Below are 16,293 nucleotides of genomic sequence, written 5' to 3'. Positions count from 1 at the left end.
GGATGGAAACGTGGGGCGGAATCTAACCCTGCTCCCGGGAAATGAGGCGGGCAGGGGAACCTCACCGCGCGGCAGGTGGAAAGTTCCTCGGGATCAAAGATGCAAATTTAAGTTGGCAGCAGATTGGAGGCAGATCGTGGTTCCCAACGGCAAGCAGCGGGATCCTATTTTTAATATATTGACACGTCATGGATACTCATTAAAACACACATTCGCCAGATTAAATGGCACCTTTTTGTTTAAGTCAGCAGCAAATGAGGAACGTGTGCCTACGGATTCACAACTGAGCAAGGGTGGAATGTAGCAGGTCTTCATTTTTAAAAACTCATTCATGGGGTGTGGGTGTCGCCGGCCAGGCCAGCATTTATTACCCATCCCCAATTACCCTTGTTCAGAGGGCATTTAAGAGTCAACCACATTGTTGTGGGTTTGGAGTCATATGTAGGCCAGTTGCTATCCTTCCCTGAAGAGATATTAGTGAACCAGGTGATTTTTTTTTTTTTTACAACAATCGGCATTGGTTTCATGGTCATGCCAATTTTTTATTTAATTATTTAATTTCACCATCTGCCGTGGTGGGATTTGAACCCAGGTCCCCAGAGCGTTGCCCTGGGTCTCTGTAATACTAGTCCAAGTGATAATACCACTATGACACTTCCTCCCTCTGAATGATGGATTTTGAGTGAGTAGGAACAGCTTTGCTTGTATGTGAAACTTAGTAGGACCTGGGAGAGGGGGTTGAGCTGTTGCATTGAGCTCAGGTGTCGGCTGTGAAGGCTAGGGACTAGGTCGGGGCATACCCGTGGAAGGAAGGGCAGGTTGTGGAGGGCCTAAGAAGGATGGGGGATGGTTGTCCATTGAAGAGAGGGCAGCTTGTGGCGGGCCCAAGAAGAGTCATGGAGGACAGAGGGAGGAAGCTGGTTGACATGGACAGGTCAAATCTCTACCACTGGGATTCAAACATGATAGAGGGCAGGTCATTGGTGAGGTTGGGAGAAGGTAACCGCGAGCAGGTCAAGGGTGATAGAGGGAGGGTTGAGGATGATGGCTGGCAGGTTGAGGGTGGCCGTTAGCAGGTTGAGGATTATGGGGACAGGCTGAGGCTGACAAACAGTTGATCAAGGGTGATGGGAGGGAAGATCAAAGATGACTGAGGGAGGGAGCAGGGTGACGGCTTGCAACTCAAGGGTCAAAACGTGAGTGTCCAGGACATAGCACTGGCGACAGCAGGAAGAGATGGCCAGCGACCCAGGTTGAGGAAGTGTTTGGTGATGGTGGGGTGGATGGAGAGCAGGGTGTGGTCAATGTAAAGTAATGGGCTCCCCATGGGTCCACAGTCCTCAAGTGAGGAAGAAGGACCATGTAGACCATACTAATCAGACCTTCGCCAGCCTTCTGTCTGCCTGCCATTCACTTCAGGTACACAAGATAGGTCTCGTGCACCCAGTGACTTTGGATGATCATACAGAGGAGAAAAACCAGGTGGCTCAGGGCCAGGTTCAACAACACCAGCTAAAGGGTGAGGCAGCTCAGAACGCTGGCAACCAAGCGCTAGTGTTTCACTGACCGATGGCAGCTAACCGAATATACTGCACATGGAGTAACTACCTGAAAATATCAGACAGGTAATTAGTCTAAGCACATCATGTCAAGTCAGTTTACTGACCTACGTCAACTTCTGCAGGAAGTCAGATGGTCCTGTGGAATGGGAGGGAATCCTATGCCAAAAGCCTTTAAAGTCACTGCAGCACTGAATTTCCACACCACCAGATTGTTCCAGTACTCCATGAGGAGTGTGTGGCATCTCGCAGCCAGCCACTCACATCAGGGAGAGCACCAATGACATGTTCCAAAGGGCCAATGATTTTGAGAGATTAACCACAGTCCCTGTGAGAGCCAGAGCTGTTGGATTCGGCTCCATAGCTTGGTCTCCACAAGGGGCCCATGTAGCGTTGAGCTCTCCCTGGGAGCAGCCAGCAGCAATCATAAACCGAAAAGGGCTTTCATTCCATCAATGTGTGGCTGGTTTGTGATCACCACAAATGAATCTTGTCAATGTCTATTCACTTTTCAGAGAGCTCTCATGACTTGTACATCTTCAGTCACTGTCAAGTGCCACAGCTGTTTGCTCCCCCTCAGCAACGGCAGGGATGGCACCTGAGTGATGGGAACTACTCTCAACACCTGTCTCATGACACCTGTGTGGAACCCAGAAAGCCCAGCAGGGACAGGTACAATTCTCTCATGCCTCAACAAGGGCAATAATAGAACAGATCATTGGACTGTTGAAGATGAGATTCAGCTACCTGCACCGCTCAGGCGGAGCACTGCACTACACGCCACAGAGAATCTCTGGGATCATTGTGGTCTGCTCCGTCCTACACAACCTCGTGCAGCAAAGAGGTGAGGAATTACCAGCAGGGGAGATGGTGGGATTCATCCTCAGACGAGGATGAAGGGAAGAGTAAGAAAACCTAAGGCGATATACATGGTAAGACCCCAGCTGTAGATGCCAGGGCAATAGAATGACATTTGAGAGACCTGTAACATACTCATTGAATTTTGATCTTAGCTAAGAGTAAGGTACCTGCAAGGTCTTCTGATCTCTGGCTCAAGATATATCACTATTGAAGTGTTATCAGATCCAGTACCCCCCATCTAGACCAAGCTACAGGCCCTGGTAGCTGGAAGTAAATGGCTGCAGGCCCTTGGCATGAACACGTCCGTACGTATAGTCCCATAAAGGCCACAGGCACTTCTGATTTCAAAGAAGGTCACACACGCTTTACTTACACCAGCTTCAAACCCTGGAAAATCCTCTAAGAACCCCATGCATGCACCTGTAAATGATGATATTCCTCAGATGCACACGCTCTTCAGGTAACACCCTGTCGGGACTGGCGAGTAGGGTGAGCACCATAAGCTGGCTTCCCAGTGAGTTTCCAATCCCCCGACCCAATAAAGGTTGACCAACCAAAATCTTCCATCCGTCAATAAATGCAGACAAACTGCAACAAAAAAATGTCTGTAACCATAACCCTCATCTCAAGAATCATTGATTGTCAATGAAGCAGCTAACTCTTACACATCCCAACAACATGACCATTCAACAGACAAATAAAGTGACCAAAATTATATATTTACACATTACAGTTAAATGCCATTAATTGTACACCCATGCCACCTTTCTACAATTAGGAAGGCTTACACTTACATTTTCTACCATTCCACCTTGGTGCAACCCCAACATCCACAGCTGAGATGCAGGCAGCTGCTGAGGGTTGTGTCCTATTGCCTGAGATGACCTTGGTAGCCATCCTCTAGTGATTCAAGGCCATTAGGGTTGCAGCCTGCTCAGGGTCTCTTGCACGGGTGCAGGTCCACCATCCTCAGCCTCACTTACTTACTTGAGGCACTATAGTCGCTGTCAGGGGGGGAGGGAGAGTGCTAGCTCACCCTTGGAATATCCTGAGAAGACACCCCCAAGTTGGCTGGCTGGCACCCCTCCTCCCTATTGGTGCATGATGGCACCTCCCTGGGTTCTGGCAGCGAAGGAACACTGGAGGGAGGTCAAAGTACCTCACCTCCCCCACTCTCTGCTGGCCACTGCTGCAAAGAGCCCACGGCTAGAGTGACGGAATGCAGGTCCAAGGGCACAGCTGGCAGCTACTGAGTGTTCTGCTGGACCTGACTCTTCATAGCAGTCACCAATTTCTTCATGGAAGAAACCAAGAACTCACATGCTGGAGACATAGCAGAACTCGTAGTTTGGATGGATGACTCCTTCATTCGTTCAAGGGGGCGTATGGCTTCTGTCATCTCTGCCAGATGTTCCCCTACCTGTCTCTGCATCTCCAGCAGGTTTCTTGCGGTCATTCCAAGAGGGTCATCGTTGGCGTGAGGCTCAGTATGGGCCTGATCTCCAGCAGTCCTCTGACTGTCAGAGACATTGGGTGTCACATCCTCCATAGCTGCTGTGATGTGCTCATCAGATTGTGTCCGCAAACCTAATTGCGAATGCATTGCCACTGTCTCTGCACTGTTAGAGGGTGCGGGGGAATGATGTGACAGTGCATCCTCTGAGTGTTCCTTGCCATCATTCTCAAAGGTGGAATACTGTCTTGCTGTCGACGATCCTTCTGAATGCGAGGACCTGCAATGTAGAACACAAAGAATTTGGATACGATAAATCACAATCCCGCTTCCCAACGCTATGGCACACGTGTTTCCTGTATGCCGAGATCTCAAAAGCAGATTGGAGACATCCACATTCTATTATCTTGACATTCTGGCCTTGCCATTCACAGCTCAGTGTATGCCCTGCTTACAGGCCAGGTCACCTGCCTCAAGGAGTCAATATGCGGATGTCAGGCAGTCATCAAGTATCTTCGAACACTCCCTGGTCTAATGTGCTCTTTCACCCTGTAGGCAGACAGAAGGTTTCATCTCAGTGGACAGCTAGCCCCTTTATGAGCATGCAGCCCAAGGACAGCTAGTGGCACCTCCCTGGTAAGTGATCCACACATGCACTGTCCTACAACTGGTACACCTTTCTCAGCATGAACTAGACCCACACATTCAGTCCTCAAGTTCCATCTGGTGCTGAGGTCTCTGACTCACTGACTCCCAACTGGCACATATACATCGCTTCATGACCCTCATGAGAGCCATTTTGCCTAATTTGCAAAGTGCCACTTACTTTGTTGAGTGGAGGAGGTTGTTGACCCTATTCTGGAATTGCACCGTTTTGGTTGTGGACCACACAGCTGTTTACTGCTGCAATCTCCATCCCGGCCACCTTGGTCAGGCAGGACTGTCTCTTGCAGTCATTGCTGGGAAACAGGACCCCCTTACCACTGTTCCCGGACGGCTTGGAGGAGATCCTGCAGAGAGGCATTACCAAACTGTGGACCCACTTGTTCTCTGCACTGAGACATTTTGTCCACTTTTGTATGGGGTGACAGCAGTTGATTGAGATCACCAGTAGAGAATGGGTGGCACCAGCTACAGGGATCCAAGGGTGGCAGGTGGAGAGGGGGTAGCAGCAGTTAGAGTTGAAAAACTCCTCTCAAACAGCCAGACTGATGCTGCTGACTTATGGGGAGTGATGGCACCCGGACCTTTGACCCTGTAAGATAACAACAGGATCAATGACTTCCTGCCCGCCCCTGTCGCACAATTGGCTGGGCCTCATGATTCTGAGTAGCTAATTGGCTCTCCGCTGCATGGGGCCAGCCTCCTGCCTCTGAGTGGAGTGTGCACTTCTGGTCCTACCGTCAGGACACTTGGTGCTTTTGCAGAAGTCTACTCATGATTTCAGCTGTGGTTCAGTTGTCTGAGAGTCAGAAGGTACATGGTCCCACTCCTGAGATGCATGTACAATCTCAGCTGATAGCAGTGAGGGAGTGTTGTCTTGTCAAAGGTGTTAAACTGAGGCTATGACTGCTTTCTAAGATGGATGTGAAAGGTTTCATAACACTATTTTGAAGAGCAGAGAAGTTCTCCCCAGTGTCCTAGCCAATATTTATTCTTCAACAAACATCAACTGAAGCAGATTATCTGATCATTATCACACTACTGATTGTGGGAGCTTCCTGTGCATAGACTGGCTGCTGCGTTTTGTACATTACTACAGTGACTGCGTTTCAAAAAAGCATTTCATTGGTTGTAAAGTGCTTTGAGATGTCATTAGGTTGTGAAAGTTACTGAATAAATACAAGCCTGTCCTTTTACTCTTTTTTCAGACATAACAAATGGCACCTTAGTATGGTTCAATTAGTTTGTGTACTTAAAACTGTCCAATCCCTTCCAAGGGGCGTGGAATTACAATTTGTACTAAGCACTGACTGCAGTTTAAATAAAGCTAGTTACATTACAGTTTTGTTTAGCTCATTCACTAGTGATTTAAAATATTCATGTCATAGAGTTGAGTACAGTCCGAGAATAGTGCTACCCTCTTAGATTAGTCATGGCGTGTAGCAAGCAAACTCCGAACCCATCTGCTATCACCTGCATGGTCTGGACTTATATTCCTTGACTGACCATTGGAAAAGCCGCAGGAACTTCATTATTTTTTAATGATACGACTTGGACCAAGATTTACACACTTCCTCAAGTCTTGATGTCATGCAGATGTGATATATTATTTGCACATGTTTCACTAACGGTCTTGTTCAGTTCCCTATGTTTGGATAAGGATTCTCATTAACTGCTTTGGTTCTTTCCAATGTATGTGTAGAACAGGATCTTGTTGGGCGTTGGCTTGACTTCTGTTGTTCTTTGCTGCCTCTAAGCCACGTATTCTTCACTGTTTTCTTCTTCTTGTATCTTGAACCTGCACAGGCACGATGGACTCCTTCTGTACTGCATCATTCTATGACAACTTTTTGAAATGGTGACATCAATTTTATTTTCTTCTGTGCAGATTTATTCTCATGACAGAGTTCATGCCTGCCAAATATCGAGGTCGTATTTTACCGTTGGGACAGGTGAGAAAGTGTGTATGCTATGAAGAGCTAAGTGGTCAGATTTCAACGGTTGGCAAACTGATACTTTGTACGAAAGACTATTTAGCGTTTATCATCTCAACATCAAGGAGCCCTAGAAAAACTGGAGTCAATGGGAACCAGGGGAAACATCTCCGCTGGTTGGAGTCATACCTAGCACAAAGGAAGATGGTTGAGGTCAATCACCTCAGTTCCAGGATATCACTGCAGGAGTTCCTCAGGGTAGCGTCCTAGGCCCAACCATCTTCAGCTGCTTCATCAATGACCTTCCTTTCATCATAAGGTCAGAAGTGGGGATGTTTACTGATGATTGCACAATGTTCAGCACCATTCGTGACTCCTCAGATGCTGAATATCCAAATGCAGCAATACCTGGATGATTTTCCAGGCTTGGGCTGCAAAGTGGCAAGTAACATTTGCGCCACACAAGTGCCAGGCAATGACCATCTCCAACAAGATGAAGATAGATTGGAGAGGTTGGGACTATTCTCCTTGGAGAGGAGAAGGCTAAGAGAAGATTTGATAGAGGTGTTCAAAATCCTGAGGGGGCTGGATAGAGCAGATAGGGAGAAACTGTTTCCACTTGTAAAAAGATCGAGAACAAGATGGCACAGATTTAAAGTGATTTTCAAAAGACGCAAATGTGATGTGTGATAAAACATTTTCACATTGAGTGGTTCGGGTCTGGAATGCACTGCCTGAAAGTGTGGTGGAGGCAGGTTCAATCGAGGCATTCAAGAGGGCATTATATGATTATTTGAATAGAAACAATGTGCAAGGGTATGGGGAAAAGACAGAAGAATGGCACAAAGTCATAATGCTCATTTGGAGAGCCGGTGCAGATGCAATAGGCCTCCCTCTGTGCCGTAACATTCTGATTTCTGTGAACAAGAGCGAATCTAACCATCGCCCCATGACATTCAATGGCATTATCATCGCAGAATAACCCACCAACAACATCCTAGAGGTTACCTTTGACCAGAAACTGAACTGGACTAGCCATATAAATACTCTGCCTAAAAGAGCAGGTCAGAGGCTAGGAATCGTGTGGCGAGTAACTCACCTCCCCACTCCCCAAAGCCTGTCCACCATCTACAAGGCACAAGTCAGGAGTTTGATGGAATAGTCCCCACTTGCCTGGACGAGTTCAGCTCCAACAACAGTCAAGAAGCTTGACACCATCTAGGACAAAGCAGCCCACTTGGTTGGCACCACATATCCACAAACATTCGTTCCCTCCATCACTGACGAACTGTGACAGCAGTGTGTTAAACTGCAGAAACTTACCAAGGGTCCTTAGGCAGCACCTTCCAAATCCAAGAACATTACCATCTGGAAGGACAAGTACAGCAGTTACATGGGAACACCACAACCTGGAAGTTCCCCTCCAAGCTATTCACCATCCTGACTTGGAAATATACTGCAGTTCCTTCACTGTCACTGGGTCAAAATCCTGGAACTCCTTCCCTAACAGCACTGTGGGTGTACCTACACCACATGGACTGCAGCAGTTCAAAAAGGCAGCTCACCACCATCTTCTCAAGGGCAATTAGACATGGGCAATAAATGCTGGCCCAGCCAGTGACATCCACATCCCAAAAATGAATTTTTAAGAAATCAAATGATAGCCTTGGCGGGCACTCCTGCTCGCTTCTCTGAGTTGCTTTCCTCTATTGAAGGGAAAACTTGTTCAAGAAAGAATACTTATATTTGCACTGTGTGTTCAACAGAGATGTATAACAGATAGCTAATCCCACAGTGCCTGTTTCACAAGGTTTCACAAAGTCCAAATTATCCCAATGCCCAGTTCTGCTCAAGACCAGCCCCTGAGAAGAACAATGATCTCTATCTACAGTTTGTGCGCGTATGCGTGTGTGTGCAGATATGGGGGTGCCATTTTGATGTGGGCATTTTAAACAGGAGGGTGGTAGGTGTCTGGAGTATTCAGTGCGGGACCTGGTGGATTTTCACGGTGGCTCAAATCATTAACCCACGGTCAGTGAGCTACCAGTGTGAGGCAGGTATCCCAGTAGGTAGCCTGCTGATCTGGAGTGGGAAATTGGACATGAGCAGCAGCTTAAAGGGGAAATGCATTTTGCATTAGGACCCAAAGAGCCACAAACAACTGGAAGTAAAAAGGACTTCTCTGAAAGCTGCATCTTGCTTTCTCTGATGGCAGCTGAAGGTCCCTTTAACTATGGCTGGAAATGGTCACCTCCTCAGCCTGGTGGGCAGGAACAGGGATTGACAGGAGTCAGGTGGTAGAGACAAAATTAACTTTGGGGTCTTAATCATGCCACTTGAATCCCATTTGCTAATATGCAAGAGATTTCCTCCTGTTTCTCACTGGGTGTCTGGTTGCAAGAATTCAGGTTTTCCTAAAACAGAAAGCAGAACAAACATCAACATTGCAGTAAATCAGCAAAACTATCCACCACTTAAGTTTGCTTTGGCTATAGCTCATTTTTAAAGTATAGGCAGGGCACTAGTGAGATGAAAATCATCCCCCTAGAGCCATAGTAGTTTACAGCACAGAAAGAGGCCAAGTGGTCCCATCATATCTGTGCTGGATCAATTCAAAACTAATGCACTACCCTGAGACTCAGTGGACTCCGGAGAATATTGCTAGCACTAGGTGGTCGGGGTAAGTTATTTGGTTAATGTTAAGGTTTACTTAAGTCTTTACATTATCTTTATTGTAACAGCAAATAAATTCCTATCTGTGCCATTACAATGGAGTTATGAACCCTCTTGTCTTCAACACACTTTTCTCAAAAGATTGCCTTTTTTCTCTTTCCCCTCCACTTTAGATCTGTTTTACTCTAATCTTTCTAAAGTCCTTCAGAGCCTGATTGATGTATGTCATTATTCTAAGTCTTGAACATTTTTAACCATGAACAACTTTTATTCTCAATATCTGTTGATTTAACTCATTTGGGTGTTATTTTGAAATGTACGTTACCTGCATTTTAGCGTGTATTGTTACACTACCTGTGTACACTTCACCTCCACCCTCCTCCCTTTGTTTTATTCAGTCCGACACTGGGACTTCCTTTTTCCAAGTCAGATGAAGAATCTTTAATCAAAATTTTAACTCTCTTTTCTCTCTCTCCAGAATCTGCCTGACCTAATTCTTTATTTCACTTCTCCTGTGAGGAAATGGACCACTCATTCTTATTTTTCTCTTTTTATTATTTCCTTCCCTTTATCTCCTGTAGATCTTCTGGCTCCTGGGATCCACAATAGAGATCCTGCTGGCATACCTAATTATTCCCACGTTGGGCTGGCGTTGGCTTGTGCGTATTTCCACCATACCCAGTGTCATCCTGCTGGTGCTATTTAAGGTGAGACAAAGCAATCCCTTCATTCTCAGAGCCCACAATTTTAACAGATATTTGATTAAATGTGTGTTAAACTGACAACAGAAAATAGTATAGCCATTGAAGATTGTATAGAAGGGACACAGATCCTTTATGGAAGATACAGATTGTTTATGGAGGGTAGGTTGTCATCGTCTTTCCTTTCCCACCTCAATTCTACTCTTCCTTTTCCTTGCCCCTCCACTGAACTGGTACTCCTCTCACTCTCCAAACCCTACCTGTTTACTCAATCTTCTTTTCTCATCTCTTCCCAACTGATGCTGACTCTTAACTTGAACACGAGGGGTTGGAAAGTAAAGAGGTGTCAGTCTGGGCTCAGGGGTAGCCTCTGGGTTAGAAGGTTGTGGGTCCAAGTCCCATTGTGGAGACTTAAACATAGAACCTAGGTTGACCTTCCCAATGCAGTACTGAGTACTGCATTGTCGGAAGTGACAACTGTTAGATATGTTAAACTACGGCCCTGTCTGAAACTTGGGTCTTTTTTTTATTCATTCATGGAATGTAGACATTGGTGGCTAGGCCAACATTTATTACCTGTCCCTGATTGTCCTCAGAAAGGTGGTGGTGACCGCCATCTTGAACCACTGCAATCCATCTAGTATAGGTACATCCACAGTGCTGTTAGGGAAAGAATTCCAGGTTTTGACCTAGCGACAGCCAAAGGAACAACAATATAGTTTCAAGTCAGGATGGTGAAAGACTTGGAGGAAAACTTGCAGATGGTGGTGTTCCCATGCATCTGCTGCCCTTATCCTTCTAGGTGGAGGTCACAGGTTTGGAAGGTGCTGTTGAAGGAGCCTTGGTGAGATGCTGCAGTGCATCTTGTAGATGGTACACACTATGCATCAGGGTGTAGGGAATGAATGCTTAGTGAGCAGCTTATTGCTGAGCAAGTGCTGCTTGATAGCACTGTTGGCAACACTTTCTATTACTTTGCTGAAGATTGAGAGTAGTATGATGGGTGATAGTTGGTCAGATTGTATTTGTCCTGCTTATTTTGGAGAGGACATACCTGAACAACTTACCACCTAATGGGTCAACATCAGTGATTTAGTTGGACTGGAACAGCTTGGCTAGGGGTGCAGCTGTTTCTGGAGCACAAATGTTCAGTGCTATAGCCAGAACTTTTTCCGCACTTGTAGCCTTTGCTGTACCCAGTGCCTTCAGCCATATTTTGATGTCATGTGGAGTAAACTTGGATGAAGACTGGCTTCTGTGATAGTGGGGCCTGAGAAGGAGGTTGAGATAAATCATCTAGTCAGACTGCTGGGTGAAGATGTTACAAAAGAATCCCCACCCATGGTGTGCATTTGAACTGAATCACTTACATTAGCAGTAACAGGAGGTAGGAGCCCTGAGCTGGTGCTGAGGTGGAGTGCTGTTGGAGTCTAGTCTGTGTTGAAATTTGACCAATTTACATACAAGTAATCAGTTCCATAGTAGTGAAGCTTATTGGGATACACAAGGCACAGCCGGAATTATAACTCTGGTCAGCTAACTGTCTATCACACCATATCAAATCCATCATATGCCACAGCAACAGTGAGTGTTAACTAGGTTTTTGACTGAAGAGTGCATTGCAACGATTCCCGATTTTGCTCTCACCTAAAGTCTTGACATGTACCTTTGCCAACAAGCATAACAACCAGAAGTACACCCATCAGTCCAAGGCTGCTGAGTCCAATAAAGTACCCCTCATTGCCTTGGCTAACAGCTAACACAAGGACCAAGCGTGTGACCTCTGAGATCAGTGTGATTGGAAGCGCCATCATCCTTTGGTGAATTTAAATTGTAGTCTGTTGTGTTTTGCTTAGGTCTCAGCTAAGATATCGGGTGGAATTTTCTGTGCCCACTGGTGCTGGGCATGTTCGGCGGCGTGAGTGGACAATATGGTGTGATCAGTTTCATGATGATGTGAAATCAGTTCGCAACTGTCCGCTCAGCCCGCCAATGGCGAGCCACATTTCCCGCCATCAAAAGTCGGGAACTTCAATGTAATACATCAGCATATAATTAGCAGGCTAGCCCGCTGGAATCATCCTCCCCCCTCTGCTGGGTCATCTGTCCACGTCGGCAGGAAAGCACGCCGACGTGTTTCACAATAGCACTTAAAAGACGTGCACTTGGTGGCCTGCACTTTGAGGGGAACTCAGAAGTGAGTACAAAGTAACGTTGTGCAGCGCTCGCCAGGATCGTCTGTTGGGTTTCAAGCTTATCCGGTGTTGTGGGGTCAAGGTTAAGGGCAGCCCAGCCGTTGAGCCGACCTGTTGGGGGCTGAGGGGGCTGGGGAAGAGCAAGGGCAGCCCTGCCATTGAATATGGTGCACAAGCATTCGGGGTAGAGGGTAGGGTGGGCGAAGAAGTCACCAGGAATTGGGGAAACCTGTATAAAGTGACCATTCCTTTGCAACTGAGGCAATTCAAGTGCAGCCACATTGATATGATTGGAGTCAGGCTTCTGGCTTATCTGCCCACTCAAGCAATGCAGAAGCATCAAAGTGCCACCAAATACTCCAAAGCTTTTCAACCCCTGCTGGCACAGGCTACAAAGTCATGAACATTTCTGTGGACTGCAGAACAGTTGGACGACTGCACACATTGCACAATCTGCTCGCTAAAGCTGGCCATGGAGCAGTCACTGGCGGAGGTGCTCACAGCCCCTTGCAATGTCAGCATCCCGGTTTGGACCAGTCTCCCCCATGGTTCAAGCTAACAGTACGGCCTTGCAGTGAATGCAGCCCAGTGGGCAAAGCTACTGCTAATCGGTCAGATGAAGTGGGACAATGATGAGTGGGGTCTCGGGTAGCCATGCAGCGCACTAATCTCTGGTCAAGTGGTGGCCAGCATTCTCTGGGAACCTTCATACTTAACCAGGACGGGTTCTTAGTACCATGCTAACCACGTGTCTCTGTTGTTCATCCTGCAGGAGTACATCAGGATCATGGAGCTTAGTGAAAGAGCTAAATGCCTGATGGCCCACAGAGCATGAAGACGATGGAGGAGACAGCGACTGAGGCTCCTGGCTGAGCAGAGGCAGGAACAGCAACCTCAGGAAGGAGAGGTGGCCAGGGATCCTGCACACATTGCTGAAGAACCACAGCGAGCCATTGCTGGTCAGCATCTAGCGACACCCAGGGTCTATAGACGCCGCCTGTCATTCCTGCAGATGACCAAGAACCAGTGTCGCCGAAGACAGTGCATGTCTAGGGAGCTGGCTGGTCACATCTGCCAGCTACTGCTGGATTTTGTGCCAAGGAGGGATCTCACAAATCTCCACCCACAAATGCATCCATGAGGTCATGAATGCCATCTTTGTGAGGGCACACAACTTTGTACATTTTGCCCAGGACCAGGACAGCCATGATGCAAGAACGACTAGATTCACCCAGATCTTGGGTTTCCCACAGGTTCATGGTGCGATTGACTGCACTCATGTGGCGCTCAGATCTCTGTTGCAACACACGGTGGACTACATTAACCGCAAGGGGTTCCATTCGCTCAATGTGCAGCTGGTGTGCCATTACCAAAAATACATCTTGCAGGTATGCTCACAATTTCCAAGGAATGTGCACAGCTCCTACATTCTCAGTCGGTGACAGATCCCTGAAGTCTTCCAGGGTCCACAGAAGCTGCAGGGATGGCTCCTTGGGGACATGAGCTACCCGCAGGGTTTGTGACTGATGATACCTGTGTGGCAGCCTCAGACTGCAGCAGAGCAAAGGTATAATTAAGGCTCATGCTGCAGCTCACAACTTGGTGAAGCAGACCATCGGGATGCTGAAGATGAGATTCCATTGCCTGGACTGGTCTGGACCCTGCAGTACAGTCCACAGAGGGTGTCATGCATCGTCATCATCTGCTGCGCCTTTTACAACCTGGCGCTGCAACTGGGAGATGAGCTGACTGAGGAGGAGATGGAGGAGCTGCATGTCTCCTCTGATGAGGATGAGGTGATCTTCGGAGGTGACGATGACAGGGATGAGGCCCTTGCACTAGCTAGACGAGGCAGGTGCACTCAGGAGGCCCTCATAGCTGCTAGATTTGTGGAGGATGATGACATGCAGTGAAGTGACCCCATATATCGTCATCTTGCATCTGTGAACGTTTGACTCCAGTCTGACTTATGACAGTGCGAATAACCCTTGAGAATGCTCCTGTCATGGAGATGCAGTGGAGGCCCTAGCAGTCGATTGCAAGAGGATGATGACAATATGCAGTGAGGACACTCCATAGATCTTCATATAGCCTCTGAGAATGTCTGACTCCTGTCTGGCTGAGGGCAGCGTGCTTGCGCTATATGACAGGATCATATCATAGAGATGCAGACATGAAACTTTAGAAGCATCTGATCCTTTATCCGCCTTCAGCACCTGAGCCCTTCAGGAGCACAGCATCAGTGGTCACAAATGTTGAAGAGATAGGGGCCAGCTCCACCTTAAAGGTGTTGAGAGCACACTTAGAGAATAAGAACACTTTGTTGCACCTGCACATTACATCCTGGAAGCATTGACAAGCACTGCCGAGGTGCAGGTATCAGTATTGTTTCCAGGGAGTGAGAGGCCAGACCATCACTGTGGTCTGAAGGCTGCACAGAGCACAGGGAAGAGGCCCTGGACTGACTCACCTGCCTTTTATCTTGTGCAGAAACGTTTCACATCTGAGTGACAAGAACACTGCTCATCAGAACAAGGAGCCATAGGCAGGGAAACATTCTTAGGAGTTTATTGACATTAGTGAACAATGTGTACAAGTGATTAACACCCATGCCCAGGCTATGCAACTAATTCTTCCTAACTTCCTAACCTTGCCACTATGTCTTGGTGCACCCCGGACATCCACAGCTGAAGTGAAGGCAGCCTGCTGACTGCTACGCCCTGTCTGTTATGACCTTGGTGGGCGTCCTCTGGAGGGCCGAGACTTAGAGGGCCCTGGCCTGCATTCTGGGTCCTGCTGTGTGGCAGTGGCACCCTCCTCAGCCTGTGGAGCTGGAGCTGCTGAGGTCACAGGAAGAGGGGACTTGGATGGGCTGGGCACTGTCGGAGTCACCTGGGTGGATGCACCTGCTGCTCCTCCTCCCTATGTGTGCCCAAGGGCCCCAGGCTGACTCCTTAAAGAGGAGTATCTGGAGTGAGATTGAGTTGCCCAGCACCCCTCTTGAGTACACACTGTTGGGGGCCAACTATGGCGCTAGTGATGGAGTTGAGCCCGTGCAGCAATGTAGGAGCGACGTCCTGGACCAAGGTGTCCATGGCAGCCACGAACCTATCAGCACTGAAGAAAGGTCATACAGACTAGAAACATTAACTCTGTTTCTCCCTCCACAGATGTTGTCAGACCTACTGAGTTCTTCTCGCATTTTGTTTTATTTCAGATTTCCAGCATCCGCAGTAGTTTGCTTTTATCCTACCAGTGTTAACTTCTGTGCGTTGGTATGCCAGCGCTATCACCTCAGCCTGAAGACAGACAGACTGCTCCATCGTGCCTTGCGATCTGAGGAGTGCAGCGGACATCCCTTCCTGATGTCCCCAAGCTTGCCTTTGCAGCTCCAGCAACTGTGACATGACCAAGTCTAGAGGCCTGTCATCTGGTCCCTGTCACCGCCTGCTGTGGATCAGACAGTGAGAAGTGCTCACCAGATTGTGATCCTGAGGCTATTCTAAGGCTAGGTCCCACCGAGGTGCGTGTCTCTGCACTGGGGGAGGATGTGGGTGAGTGCTATGATGGGACGTTAAGGAGGGTGCCTTCAGATTCCTCTTCAGAGATTTCTTCTGGGCTTTACAGGAAGCCCTGGATCATGGACTCCATTGACTATTTTGCCAATGTGCCTGTGAAAGCAAGGAGAGATAATTAGTGCATGGCAGTGGCGTGTAAAACAGGACACATTATTCACAGCATGGTTGTCTGATGGATGTTGCACTGCTAGACCACCACTTGGTAGAGCAGTGCCAATATCACCGTCAGCACAGAACTAGTCCAGATTGTCGCCGGCCAGCTGGATGGCTCTGTTTTCAAAGTTGGTGAGGACCTTGATTTCAAGCATTCTTCCAAGAGTCTGTGACCACTCCCTGTTGTTGTGTGCCAGCTTGTCCTGCATGAATAGAGATGGAGAAAGTGTAAGCAGGATGCCTGCCTGGCCAGGTGATAAGTATATCTGGCCTGTGTGAGTGGTGGGTGGTCCCATGGATGGGATGAGGACAATGACGGCGAGTGAGAGAGCGTGAATGGTGATGCCCCATGAGCTGGCAGTGAGTAAGATCCCTATGGATGTGTGATGGGTTTGAATGCTTGAGTTGAGAGTGATGAGAAGAGTGAATTACCCTGGCAGAACAGAGGAGATCATTCATCCTCCTGCAGCACTGGGTGGCTGTCCCCTTTTCAAGGGCACAGGCGCTGACCACCACTGTCACC

General features: G+C 47.9%; 1 protein-coding gene across 4 annotated transcripts in view; it reads left to right on the top strand.

The window, feature by feature from the left end:
* The window catches only part of svopl (SVOP-like), a 131,220-nt gene that overhangs the window by 70,889 nt on the left and 44,038 nt on the right, over nucleotides 1-16,293 (top strand). For all 4 annotated transcript variants that reach the window (XM_041215733.1, XM_041215732.1, XM_041215734.1 and 1 more), the window contains 2 exons: nucleotides 6,425-6,488; nucleotides 9,725-9,850. In XM_041215733.1, coding sequence (XP_041071667.1) covers nucleotides 6,425-6,488; nucleotides 9,725-9,850 — 190 coding nt within the window. The remainder of the gene's footprint in view (nucleotides 1-6,424; nucleotides 6,489-9,724; nucleotides 9,851-16,293) is intronic.

This window comes from Carcharodon carcharias, chromosome 21 (assembly GCF_017639515.1).
Source record: "Carcharodon carcharias isolate sCarCar2 chromosome 21, sCarCar2.pri, whole genome shotgun sequence".
In the NCBI taxonomy this organism is placed as follows: domain Eukaryota; kingdom Metazoa; phylum Chordata; class Chondrichthyes; order Lamniformes; family Lamnidae; genus Carcharodon; species Carcharodon carcharias.
Note: the sequence above shows the minus strand (reverse complement) of the source record. Positions and strands in the feature narration are given on the sequence as shown.